At 40.6% G+C, this 13712-nt stretch overlaps 1 protein-coding gene across 4 annotated transcripts in view; it reads left to right on the top strand.

Moving 5' to 3' along the window:
* Positions 1-13712, top strand: part of C6H20orf194 (chromosome 6 C20orf194 homolog) — a 167854-nt gene that overhangs the window by 113242 nt on the left and 40900 nt on the right. For all 4 annotated transcript variants that reach the window (XR_004230056.1, XM_031941745.1, XM_031941743.1 and 1 more), the window contains 5 exons: positions 1319-1407; positions 1969-2070; positions 2364-2481; positions 5152-5240; positions 6769-6927. Coding sequence is in view for 3 of the 4 variants with exons in the window: in XM_031941745.1 (XP_031797605.1) it covers positions 1319-1407; positions 1969-2070; positions 2364-2481; positions 5152-5240; positions 6769-6927 (557 nt within the window). In the remaining variant the exon portion in view is untranslated. The remainder of the gene's footprint in view (positions 1-1318; positions 1408-1968; positions 2071-2363; positions 2482-5151; positions 5241-6768; positions 6928-13712) is intronic.

Below are 13712 nucleotides of genomic sequence, written 5' to 3'. Positions count from 1 at the left end.
TGTGCTGCTCATTCTTTTCTGTCTGCCAGGCCCAGGACATGGCCCGCCCCTGGACCACGTAGCCTATGGCCAGTGGTTGTTACTTCTGCTCCCAGATCTGCTGTGTCTCATGCTTAGAGGATATCACCTAAGTAATTCTGATAGACCTAACCCTGGCTCACTCAAACTAAAAGTTTATAGAATTAAAGAATTTTGAAGATGGAACTATTAGAAATCACCCATCCCATCCCTCATATCAAACAGACCATGACACAGATCCAGAGAGGGAAGACACTTGTAGCAGAGCATACAGTGAGTTTCAACTCCAGTTTTCTTGGTTCCAGTACAGATACCATTTTGTTCTTAATAACTTGTTTTCCCTACCTCATTGAGTCTTGCACACTGCAAAAGAGCATCCTTTCTGGGAAACTGCTGACTTTACCTTAGTAAGTGGTTAGAGTCCAGAGGTGTGTGGGGCCTTTTGACCAGGCCAAGGCAAGAGGTCCACTTCCAAGCTCCCAAGAGCTGCCTTGTCATACATAGGGCTTATCTTGCCACATCAGAGTTTAAGAAAGAGCTATTAATTAAATAAATGAATATATAGAAGGATATGGAAACATGAATTTTTTTGAGTAATATTCATTTAGGTTTACAACATACTTCTCTCACAACTACACTCTGTCCTTTTCAAGATGTTTGTTTTCATGGGAAACTCTGGAAATATAGAATGAGGCTGCTTTCCTCTCAATTTATAATTATGTAAAAAGTATCTTCCTAATCAAACCTCTGGGAGCACCCAGAGCCCCCCCCCTGCCAAAAGTCTACAAAGAAAGGTTCTGAGGATGACCCTCTACTGGTTTTCCCCCTCATCATTCCTTCTCTTGTTGCCCATTTATTTAGGGTATGGATCCAGGCAAGAGGCCCAGCAATGAATCCAACAGTGCGTCCATTCTCCCACCTCCCTGCAGTTATACCTGAGCCACCTTAGACAGAGAGACACAAGTCTTCCTTGTTTATTTGTTACATGCTCCAGGGAAAACATTGCCATGATGAAAAAACATGTGTGCTCTCTTTCTCTTTCCTACTCCCACCTCTCTCACTGTATCTGTGTTGCATTTGTCCATAGTAAACACCTCAAAATCAGGGTCCCAGAGTATGATGATGCTTGTTTGGGAAAATGTTTGTCTAGCTAGACCCCATTTAGAGGAAAGAGTGTTTGTTTTTGTGGTTTTGCTTTGAGCTGACAGTTTAGGTTTTCAACAAGAGCCAAATCCCCGTGTGGTTTCCACATCCTATTGTTGGATTTTAAATGCTCTTTGCATGGATTCTGTTTTTTTAGGTCTTCTCTCCTTGGCAACACCCAGCTAACTCAGAGCTGGCTTTAAAAGTGATCCAGGAAGACGGATTATCTGAAGAACAAAAGAGATTGTAAGTTGCTGCTCTTAGTCTCTAGGCCTTCTTCCTTGATGTAAATACACTTGTATTTGAGGGTCTTTGCCTTTGTCCACCTCACAGTTGTGGCTTGTTGGGGCTATGAAAAAAACCAATGCTGGCATCTGTTTATCAGCCTGGACTGTTTATATGCCATACATTCTATTATCCAGAATTCTCAGGGGGGAAGAAGCTTGAGAGATGAAATAACAAAGGATCAGAAAATCATACCTGAGTTGCTTTTGTTCCAGTCAAGTTTTCATCACATGCATAGAGGAGGTGAACCAACTGAATGCTCAGTTGGACCTGCTTTTCCCTCCTTCATGGTCTACCAGCAGTGACAAGGCCACATGCCATGTGCTAAAAAAGTGGGTAATGTGAATGCTCTGTAATATGAACAGTCACAAATTCATTCAGCATTTTATTGCCATTCAAAACAAGTGTTTTGAACAAATGAAAACATGTGATTGTCTGAAAAGGGTTTACAAGGGATTGATTATAAATAAAATTAACTCCTAATTATACAGCACTTATTTGTACTAAAATTTCTTATTTCAGATACTCCAATATGCAAAAACTCTTTACTGCCCAGTCCCTTCCTGTTGGAGAAAGAGGGAATCAGCTCAAACTCCTGAATGCTCGTCTCCCTGATCTAGACAGGTAAGCCCCTGGGTTTCTTATTGTGTATAATTTGTAGAATTTCTGGTAGATTATTATTATTGGAATGACAGAAAGCGAATTTTATGGTTGGCAGTGGGGTCAAGCTCCTGGGGCTTTCCCAGCTCTCCTCACTGGCCAAAGCAGTTGCATCACACTAGGAATAAGTTGATTCTTCAGAGGAAAGAGTCCTGAGATTTATTTTACAGCAGTTAAGTCTAGTTTCCTGCTTGAATGGGCACATTCAAGTTGTGTTGGATATTGGAAGGTAATAACATCAGCTTTTGTTTTTCCAGGTTTCTCCCACATTTTGCCATCTGCAGTGTCAGCCGGGAGCCAGTAATGAGCTCCCATTTTCCTATCCTCCTGCAACAAGGTGAAATTGAGCCTGCTCAGAAAGAGGAAAATGAAAAGGTAACCGAGCTAATCCAACAGGCTGTGCCTGAAGGGAGGGGCAGGGCCTGGGCTGGAGCAGGAAACAGGGAGTCTACCCTGGGTTCTTTGGGGTTTAGTAAATAAAATCCAGAAGATTCCTTTCATGAGCTGACATCCCCTTCAAGCCTAATATAATTGTACATCTGAAACCTGCTTTGGACAATGTGTACAGAAATCTCCATTAGTTCTTATACCTGATCCTAAGGAAGCTTAGACAACACCAGGACCCCTTCCCAAAACACATCCCTTACATAAGGCCATGGCCCTCTTGAGCCTCTTCTCCAGAGTAACAGATGGTTTGTTGAGAGTTATCAGAGCCTACCTTGATTTACCACATAAACCAGAGGCCACATTTCCTGGCACCTGCTGTAGGATAGATAAAACCAAACAAGTAAAACCCTCTTCCCAAGGGTCATGTCCTCCTATATTCCCTCTTCTACTTTCCAATGGACTTCATTCCCTGGCACCTGCCCAACACCTTCCTGTCCATTTTTTGTCTTCCTGTCCATTTGTATTGGACCTTTTCCAATAAAAACTGGAAACTAACAGCTACTTGAGACCAAACCTTTGGAAATACGGGAAGTGGGACAGGTCACTTTTGTTAGCTGGGAGAGCTAGAGAGAGGTCTACCGATGACATAAGATTGTGCCACGAAGGCATCAGTGTTGATACTGTAGTACTAGAGGGCCCAAGGTAGAAGCTCTTCAAGGTCGGTGACCATTCCTCAGCTTTGTCTGTGTCTCTCCAGTACCTGATCCAATACTTTGTATTTCATCGGTTCCTAACCAATGATTTTTTAATTTGCATTGATATTCTACTCCAGTAGATTGGGAGGGTAGGGAGGGAGTAGGAGGAAGGGACTCTACCTCGTTTTACCTTGGGTTGACATTAGTTCTGAGGATTGGACCTCCTGAAGCTCAGTGTTGGCACATAGGAATGGAGCAGAGCTGGATTGGACTTCGGTGCTTTAAAATCAACATTGTTCATCTATCTTTTAGTTTATTATAACCCACTGTCAAATTAAGGAAAGAAAACCATGTGCACTTGCCCTTCCTTTTCCAATGAATTCAGTCCGATTTATTAAACCCTAATGTGTGCGAGGCTCTTTGCTGGAGTCTCTGCTGTCAAGGAACTCATTCTCTTGGGGGAATAAAAAGCATACACGGAGAGGTCAATATAAAGTGATCTAAGTGGAGAAAAAAGACTGACAACCTGGGGAGTCAGGAGAAGTTTCGCCCTGAAGTTGGTCCCTGAATGGAGTCTTGAAGGAAGCAGGGGATTCTCAGAGGCAGAGGGAGCACCAGGCCCATGTGTGGCAGACCCGGAGTTGGCGTTATTGATTGTCCAGCAACTTCTCTCAAAAGTTCCCAGTGTAGTGGCACATGTTCCCTTTTCTCTACATTCCCCCTTTTTAATTCAGCAGCCAACACCCAGATCTGCCCCTCTGAGTGCTGTAGGATATCTTCACCTTAGCCCTCTATGTTCATCATGCCCAAACCAGACTCATCATCTTTCTCCCCAAACTTGTTTCTCCTCCTAGGTTTTTTTGTTTGTTTTTTTTGTCTGGTTTTGCCTGACATCATCAACGATCTGTTCTCTCATATCTGTTAGGCTGGTGTTAATTAGTGACATCTTCTGATGTCTTTCCTTAACCAGTCAGCAAGTCCTTCACTCCCACCCATCCTTCTGGCATTTGTCCTGGCCATTTCTTTTCAGTTCTCCCACAGTACAGATGTCATTATCAATCAGTCTTTCTAACTGGTTTTCCTACCTCCAAATAATCTAGCCATTCCTAGGCTCAGAAATTTTAGTGGCTCTCTAACTGCCTCTCAAGTAAATTTCAAATTTGGGGGATCTGGCTTCCTCTCCACTCTTCAAGGTCTTCAACCTTCTGAGATCACCCTATATTTCCAGCCTTCTATGCTATGTTTCTCTCATCTATACATTCTATGCTCAAGTGATTGAGACCTAATCTCCTGGGTTCTCTTGCCTCCATATCCTTGCTCCCAATGTTTTATATTCCTGAAAATCTTTCCTTTTTCTTTCTCTTTATTTGGTGAATTCACTACCTGCCTTTTAAATCTCAACTCAAATACTGCCTTTTTCCTTCCTTTATGTTCTGAATCTGTAATGACCTACCCTCTTGGATTTTAGGTAACTATTTTGAGGGATAGCTTTGTAATGTACTTGCCATATAAAATTATTATGATTATCTTTGCTATTTGTGCCTCCAAGAAAGGATACATTCTATAAGATTATTGAATATGTTTTAGATAATAATAACAAAAGTTGATTTTGTTAATAACAAAACTAGCAGTAGCTAACAACTATATAGTTTATATATAGTTTAAAGTTTGCATAATGTTTTGTACAGATTATAGTTTACTTGGTCCTCATAGCACATCTTTGAAGCATTGTTATGCTCACTGACAAAGGAGAAAGCTGAGGCTGAAAGTAATTAAGTGATCTGCTCAGGGTCACACAACAAGTAAGTGGAGGAGGAGGCCAGATTTCACCTGCCAGCTCCATCCGCTGTAATGGCCCCAGAGCTGAGTGCTTTCCACACCCATTCCATTTAAACTTGGTCTCCACCCTGGCACTGTGTTTTCACACAGTTCTCAGTTGTTGAATGTCTTTTCCTTCCCCTAGGTGATTATGAACATTGTCACTGGCCTACCAGGCTGTCACGCCACTGACCTAAGTGCTTTGCTGGTCAGTCTTCACAAGGAATATGGAAGGTTGGTATGGCTAGCCTTGTCTGTCTGTGCTTTGGATAAAAAAGGATTTAGCAGGCCTCAGGTGAGAGGGCATCTTGGCCATGGGGATAGTTTTTTGTTGATTATGATCTTGTTGAAGAGGTAAATGAGAAGCAGTGACTAATATGGAAACTTGAGTAAACTGTGGGTTGAAGGATCCTTGTAGCCTGATCCTCAGAAGATGTATGAATCCACATCAGTGCATGGGCTGTGGACCAAAAGGATTCCTAGAGCTCAATGTGCAGGGCATCTGTTGAAGGTTTTCCCACATCTCATACAGACCATCTGTTTCTTTGGCAAGAAATAATCTTTAGAAAGCTTTGCTGAATGCTTCCTGGTTCCTTGTAGAGGGAATGAGTTCAGTATGCAGGAGGAGATAGACAGATCCTTTTGGACTTGGTCAGTGGGAGAATTTGTTTTGCTTGATGATGTATATCTGTGACAAATAGTGGGTTGGGTTGCATTTTCAATTGGAGGAGTGAGAAAGGGAGAGAGAGGGGAAAAAACTCTAATCAATTAGAAAAAAATTTAACTTTTAAGCCCTGCTGATTGAGATGCTTAGCTGGGCTTTGATGTCTGCTTTGTCCATGCTTTGTCTCAGAGGAAGGAAGAAAGGAAGGAAACAGGGGAGAGCTAAAGGAAGAGTAGATTTGTTTGGAAACCCTGTAAGGGGAGGTCCTTCGGAAGTGCTAGGGAATCCTGTTCTTGTTAAGTACTAACCCATTGACTAAATAACAGCCCAACAAATGTTGTGATTCAAGTCCTCTCAGGTCTGTCAGTCAGTCAGCATAAATTATCTATTTAAGGATCTGTTCTGGTCCAAGCATTGTGCTAAGCACTGAGGATACAAAAAAAGGATAAAAGGTAGTCCTTGACCTCACAGAACTCACAATCCCAGTTTGTTTCAGTCTACTTGCTTTTTATCTTAGTACATGTTGATTAGAACAAAACTGAGTTTTAAATAATCTAAGCTTGTACTGACCTTTTGTAAAATCGGAGAAGAGAAAAAAATTTTCTGGGCTCTATAAATTCGTGTTTCTTTCTCTTCACAAGCTCATTTTCATATTTTTACTTTTTTGCCTTAATAGTTAGTAAATTCTTTTGAAAATGTACTTGTGTTTTAGGATTAGTTAAGAGGAGGGAGTGTCCATAGAGATAAAACAAAAGCAGTTGATCACAAAGATGAAAGCATAGGAAGGAGGAGGCCTTTAGGTTTGATCATGATTAGGGTTATAGACTAATTTAAAAAAAATAGTAGGCTCCAGATGGACTCTGGGATTTAGACCATCCTTCCTTGCTTTCTTCCTTCCCAGAGTTGGCAGAACATTGCCTTGCATAGTCCCTTGTTCTGGTTTTTCAGCTCTGCTCTCTACCTGATCACAGAGAACAGTGACTTTTGTTCAAACAATTCTCATTATAAGCAGAACCATTGATAGAAGTCATCTAAACAGCAGTTGCAGGAAGGGTAGCAGGAGAATTGCCCTGTGTCTGAATTTGTGTTATTTCACAGGTGGATGGTGTATAGGCAAACCATGGACACCCCTGAATGTTTCAATGCAGCCCACTTCCAAAAATACCTGAGCAGTGCCCTGGAGGCCCAGCAAAACCGCAGTGCCAGACAATCGGCATATACTCGGAAAAAGACAAGATTGTTGGTGGTGTTACAAGCGTAAGTTCCTAAGAAGCTGTGTCTAGATAGCAACTCCTGGGACAAAGATCTGGGAGTGTCAGTAGTGTGACTGACTACTGGTCAACCCTCAAAACTTCGCTATGTTAGGCTACATAAAAAGAGACTCTAGAAGGTGAAAGGTGATAGATAGTTTTGTTCTTCTCTGCTCTGCTTAAACCAAAGCGAGGCCATTATGTTCCATTCTGGCTACCTTACTTTTGGAAGGCAGGCTCCAGGATGTTAAAGAGGCTGGAGTCCATGCCATATGAGGATTGGTTAAAAGAACTGGGATCAGAGCAATGATCGTATTTTTCAGCTTATTCATTCTAATGCTTGAACTTTTGCTCAAAGAAATCATAAAAAGAGGGAAAGGAATGATTAGTACATAAATATTCGTGATTGCTCTATTTCTAATCACAAAAAATTAGAAACCAGCTATATATACAATTTGGAGGATGGCTGCATAAATTATATATTAGTATAATGAAACATTATTGATGTGATTTAGGAGAGCAATTTTCTAATTCCAAATGATGTGTTTGGGGTTCAGCACCAAATATTGGGATTCATTACTATGAAGAATTCACCATGGTCATTCTCTTTGGCAAAAAATATCATAACCAAAAACCAAAGCTCTCATTTCCAAGGAAAATTCTATAAATATCAGAAAATTTCTATAAATTCCCAGAAATATCCAGAAGTAATTCAGGTACTAAGTAACTACAATTGGGATCACACAAGACCCAGTAACTTCTAACAGTGACAAAACAAAATAAAAGCAAAACAAGGTTTCTTTAGGAGAAGAGGTACAGAAAAAAAAAAAATGAAGAGGTACAGTAGACACCAGGAATGATAAATATGAAATAGATTTGGGAGAGCATATAATAATTAGCCAGGAAAGGGGTTTTAACAATTAACAATGGAAAAAAACAGTTTCCTAGTGGAACTCTCAATTATACAGGAGAAAGGGAATATCCTATGGGGTTGGAGCTAGCTGGCAGGCTAAGTCTATAAAGTCTATAAAGGAGTTTAGCACCCTAAAAGAGTTAGTTAGCTATAAGAAAGGGAAAGTGTAGTATGCTTTATAGAGCCCCCAAGTTGGGGTGCCAAAACAGACATGAAGCATGGTGGGGGAATGAAAGAGACATAATGAAGCAGAGTACCATGGCAGATTTAACAAAGATGGTGTGAGCTACGGATAGATTTATAGGGGAAATTTAACCTCAGGGACTTGATATAACTTGGATTTCTGATTGGACACAGCAAGGTGGGGCTACCCACTACCACCACAGAGGGTAGAGGGTGAGATTGTAAGGTTGAACTGATTCCCATCAGTGCTTTTCCCTGTTTGCCTCAGGAAGTAATTTTATCAGAGCTTCAAGCTCTGTCAACACCACCTAGTTAAATCCAGGACCTAATCAATTATGGTACTTAAAAAAAATTGATAAATAAAAAGAAGAAATCAAAGAAACATGGAAAGACCTATACAAGATGATGTAGAATGAAACCAGCAAAAAAGGGAGGTCTATTTGCTGACTATATTATTCTTTTTTTTTTTCTAAGTGATAAAAGGAATGAAAATGGCATTGAAAATTTAGATCAGACCTTGAAGATGACCAAAACAAAAACATTTTCTTTGATTGTGGTTTTTTAATTCACATCTGTTTTTTTGAAGGCTGGGGATTTGACATAAGATGTTGAGTCTTATTTTATGTCTATATGAGGATTGAATTGATGGTTAAACCCTTCCTTAAACTTGGTGTCAGGAAGATGTGAATTCAGTTTGCCCCAGAATTAACTAAGTCTCTGACCTAGGCCAGTCATTTAAACACTCTCAGCTTCAGTTTCAGCTTCTGTAAAATGAGGATAACAATGACCCCTACTTCATGAAATTGTTTTAAGCATCAAATGAGGTACCTGTTAAGTACTTTGCACGCTTTCATGTTCTATATATAAATGTCAGCTTTTATTAACTTTATAATTTTTAAAACCTTTTTTTTAAGGTGCAAAAAGACTTAAGATTTTCCTAATAATTACAGACATCTCTCCCAAAAAGGAGTTGAATAGTTGCTGTAGGTAGAAACCTCCTCCTCCTTGGAGATCTATAAGGGAAAGCTGGATAACCACCGGTCAGGAATGTGTAATAGGGATTCTCCTTCAAATATTGATTAGACTCAGTGTCCCTCATTAAAGTTAGGGGTAGTAATTTTGTGTGCAATCATACCTCATATTGGTTCATTGTTTCCATTAAAGCATAGGCTAAAAGGAAAGACTGCCTTTAGTACCCCAGCTCTTATCATAAGGCTTACAAAAGGAGGGGCTGATGTTTCAGAGATAGAAGAAGGGAATGAGTCCGAGCCCAGTCATTTCAGGCAATCACTTATCTTCCCCAAGGTGCAATTCTGCTGAACTTCTATGAGAATTCTTTGCCTTGACTTTGTCTAAATGTATGCTACTGTGAAGCAAATCTGATCCATTAAGTAGCTTATTTCCTCCTTGTCCATTTGTTTTTAGCACTTATGGAATGAATTAGCATTCCAGCCCAATGAGTAAGGAGTGTTGCTGAGTTGTGGGGCTAGGAAGGAGATCAAGAACTTTACAATATGCATCCTATGGAGTTTCCAACTTCCTATAGGGGATAGAAGGGGAATTGTTTGTTTTTTGATTCAGACTCTTAATGTTCCTGCCTCCACACAATGGCAAAATAATACCCTTCTTAAGGCCCAGGTGTGAGGTATCAGTCCCATTATCTGTAACATAAGTCAATCTCCTTAGTCTATTTTGAAGTACTCTGCTTCATAGTACTTGAGGTTCCAGCCAAGCTGATTCACAGAGGTTCATTATAGCTTCCTGGATCCTTGTTAGTGCTCTCCTGCTAAATTTTCTTGATGCTAGAGCCCATGTACACCTTGTACCCCGAGTCCCAAGTATAGATTCGTTAAAAGGCAAGGGTTTTTTCTCACTTTGTGACTATGGTGCCTTGTCCATATTAGGAGTGTAGTAGATGTTTGCTGAATTGAATTGTTGATTTTCCAGTTCACAGCAAGGGGAGCAGTTTCACAACTGGAAGGTAGGAGTTGGCAAGCCTGGCATCTTCCATGTGACCAGAGTGAATACTGGTCTTTCTTTCATACAGAAGTCCTTGCTCCTGTCTTAGCAAGTTAGGACCCTCAGATCAAGTTACTGGAGCACCTGAATTGACCTACATGTCTCACTGGGAATCCACAGTTTGTTCCAAATATCGTGTCTCTAGGGCAGTGTTATTACTGGCCAGACCTGTGCCCTTGAGGCTCAACTATGGATCCCCAACAATTTCCTCTACTGTGTGTCTTTGGTCCATTCCCTCTGGTATGAACTGAGGTTTAGAGTTTCATTGCCTACAGATGGCTTTTGTCTTGGGACAGTTGAGTAATCTTTCAGGGGAAGTCTTGCCTTTCTGAGCACAAAGTAAGGTTTTCTTTTGTTTCCAGAAACTAGCAGGTTCCATTTGACTTCACCAATATTGGCAGTTGGCATTGAAGGCCCTAAGATTTTGTCATCCACTAAAATTGTTGACTAACTGGTGTTTGTCTTTAAGATTGAATTAACAAAAATCCTTGACCTGATTAAATCATAGATTCAACTAGGAAATACAAAGACAGAGAAAGTAATAAATTTTAGGAGGCAGTTAGATTCTTAGGAATATCCTTACTTTGGAGAAAAAAAACCCTACTGTTTGATGAAGATGATTTTAAGGCAGAGGCAGATAAAAAAGAATAATAGGTGTTACCAGTATAATAAAAGAATCTAAATTCAACTAACATGTATTATTTATCTGTTATGTGCCTGGGATTATGCTAAAGGCCTTTGGACTAGAGAGCTGTAAAATCATGATCTCAGCCCTCTGGAACAGCAGTCTAATAAGTGGAATAGAACATTAACACAATCAGTATGCTATCAGACAACTGAGCAAAGGAGAAACCTGGACAAACTGCTCCAGGAAAATTTGAGAAAGTGCTTCAGCTGGAGAGAATCAGGGAAGGTTTCTTGGGAAAGCATGGTGCCTGAGTTGTGGCTAGAGGAAAAAAATGATTCCATCAGAGGAGATAATGGAAGAATGCATTCTAAATAGAATATGGTTTAGATGCATAAAATAGATAACCTGAACGTGTGATGGAGTAGAGAATGGTGGAGCTTCCACTGCAAGCACTGGCTTCCTAAAATTGTGAGCTTTTTCCAGACCTCCAAAGCTCAGTACCCTGCCTACCACAGTGTAAGCACTTCATCAGTGTTTATTAATTGGCTGACTGATTTAAGGAGGTCCTCTTCAGGTAACTTTATTTAACAAAATTCTCTGTGCCATTCTTTATTTGTATCCCCAGTGGCTGGTGCTGGGTCTGGTCTGTACAAGTGCTTAAAGCTTTCTCACTCTGCTTGCCCACAGTGTTAAACCAGCAACTCGAGCTGTAGGGCCCGGGATTACTGGGGGTCCTGGGATAAAAGGCTCTCTTGGAAGAGCTTGGCTCCACTGGGCTTGGCTAGGCTGGCTTGGGCTGCTAGCCTGGAAGATTAAAGCTTGTTTTGCACTTTATTTTTTTTTCCTTTTGAATGAGTAAAGGTTAATGCTATGTTGAAAATGTTTTGAAAATTTAGGGCAGCCTGATGGGGGTCCCGCCCATTCCTCTCTGAGGGAAAAGCTATTGTGTTAAAATGACTGAAAAGCCCTTGGAGGCTGGCTTGAAAGACTTTCATTTGAGCGGCTTATTGTCTAATTCTGCTATAGGAAATGAGAATCAGTGTCTCACATACCAAACTTTATCTTTTTTCTCCAAAAGTTTTTTTTTTTTTTTTTTTTTTTTTTTTTTAATATGAGAGGGAATGAAGCCAATCTCTAGTCCTAAGATTTAAAAGCAATGATTCTTCTGTGCCAGGAGAATCTGCCAGAAAGGTGTGGGTTGCGAGAGGTCAGAGGCTTCCTCCCCACTGCAGGATCTGGAGAAAGGGAGTGCATCAGCAGCTCAGTCTTCCTAGAGTAGAATGGCGGCCCTCAGCCCAGGACTGACCTGGATTTGCTATCATATGTCAGGATGTGTACTCGTGGCTCCCCACTCAGTTTGTCCACTCTCATTTTGCAGAAGGGAGGAATCTTTATACTGATGTAAACAGATCTTTTTTGGGGAAATGATGTAATCTTTGGGGTGATTTTGGGTGATCCCAGACAAGCCCTTCCCAAGTTAAGTGGCTTCATTCAATTGGAGATCTTGTCAAATCACCTTACATTGAAACTGAGACCTTTTGGGGGTGGCCCAAGATCCCCCTCGGGGTTCCCAGACTCTGGGAAAAGCTTTCAATTCAATTGGAGATCTCTGTCTGATGGTCCTTTATTGATTAACCCAGACAGCTCCCAGCCCCAGGACAACATTTTTCTCATATAATGAAGGGTCTGTTAAATACACTTTTGCCAAATTCCTAATTAGGAATTTGCCGGCTAAGAAAGTCTCCTCCTTAGTGAACAATAAATTTCCCTTTTCTGCCATTCAGACTTTTTGGGTTTGCAAATTTGGGACCAGAGGGGATTCCCCACCTCAATTTTCACACTTCTTCACTGCCACTAGCAACTCATCAATACTACTTTTTAAACCTCTCAGCATTTTTTGAAGAATGGAAAGCGAAAACTTTACTCCTGAAATCCTGAAGTTAGCTGTACACAACTATAAGGGAAAAGCCCAAACCAGCAGTGGGTTTGTCTCACCTGGGTTTTGGGGAATCACACTCATCCAGAGACAGATTCAGGAAGCCTTGGCTATGTAGTTGTGGGCAAGTCAACTTGTTGATCTTCAGAAGGAGACCCCAAAAAGTTGGGGTCCCGAGGTGTTAAAGAATTTGCAGACTTGAACCCATCTCCAAGTCAAGGGGCAAAGTTTATTGTAATTGTAACAAAGATTGAAGGGGACTAATTTCCAAAAGGATTTAGCAAAGAACAAGAACAAGAAGATAAATTTATAGGAAAAGACAGAGAGATCTGGGGTCTTCATGTCAGTGATATGCTAATTTGATGGCTCAGAGGTAGAACTGAGGAGTAATCTAATTCACAATTATCTCAGGTAATTGGTTATCACTGACCAGAAGATTATTTATCTGATAGTCAACAATGTTTGTAGGATTATCCTAAGGCCAGAAGACTTTAGAATCATTGACAGACAGATTGCTAGAATAGCACTCTAAGATCAGGAAATCTCAGGGTTACTGTTATAGTTCCCCTAGAAGCTGTATCCTATCAACCTAACTTCTCTATAGCTTTCTCTTAAAAGAAAGTTAAACAAACTGCTCTTTTAAGTTCCCTTGCAAATCCCATCCCTCAAAGTACTTGTTATAATTTACAGCTTGAGTTTGGGCCCTATAGAAATTTTAGGGACAAAGTTTTCTGGTTTTAAAAAGGGATGACAGTTGATTATAAGTGTCTTTCCCCCAATGTGTTGTGGGTTTAGTTGAGGCAGAAGACACCCCAAAATATTAGAGTCCCCGCATCAGTGTCATGGGTATGGTGAAAGAATTTGCGAACTCAGTTTGTCTCCAAGTTAACAGGCAAAGATTTATTATCCTACTAACAGCAGGCTCAATTCCAAGAGAATTTAGTAAAGAACCAAGAGCAAGAAGATAAATTTATAGGAAAAAGAAAGACCAGGTGCCTTATTGTGTCATTGAAATGCTAATTTTGTGACTTAGAGATAGAATTGGGTCTTAGAAGTGGATTTGGGGAATATTGAATTCTAGGGCTTAGAGGTGAAGTGGCACTCCACTATTGA

This window comes from Sarcophilus harrisii, chromosome 6 (genome assembly GCF_902635505.1).
Source record: "Sarcophilus harrisii chromosome 6, mSarHar1.11, whole genome shotgun sequence".
NCBI classification, from domain to species: Eukaryota; Metazoa; Chordata; class Mammalia; order Dasyuromorphia; family Dasyuridae; genus Sarcophilus; species Sarcophilus harrisii.
This window is presented reverse-complemented; position numbering and strand designations above follow the sequence as displayed.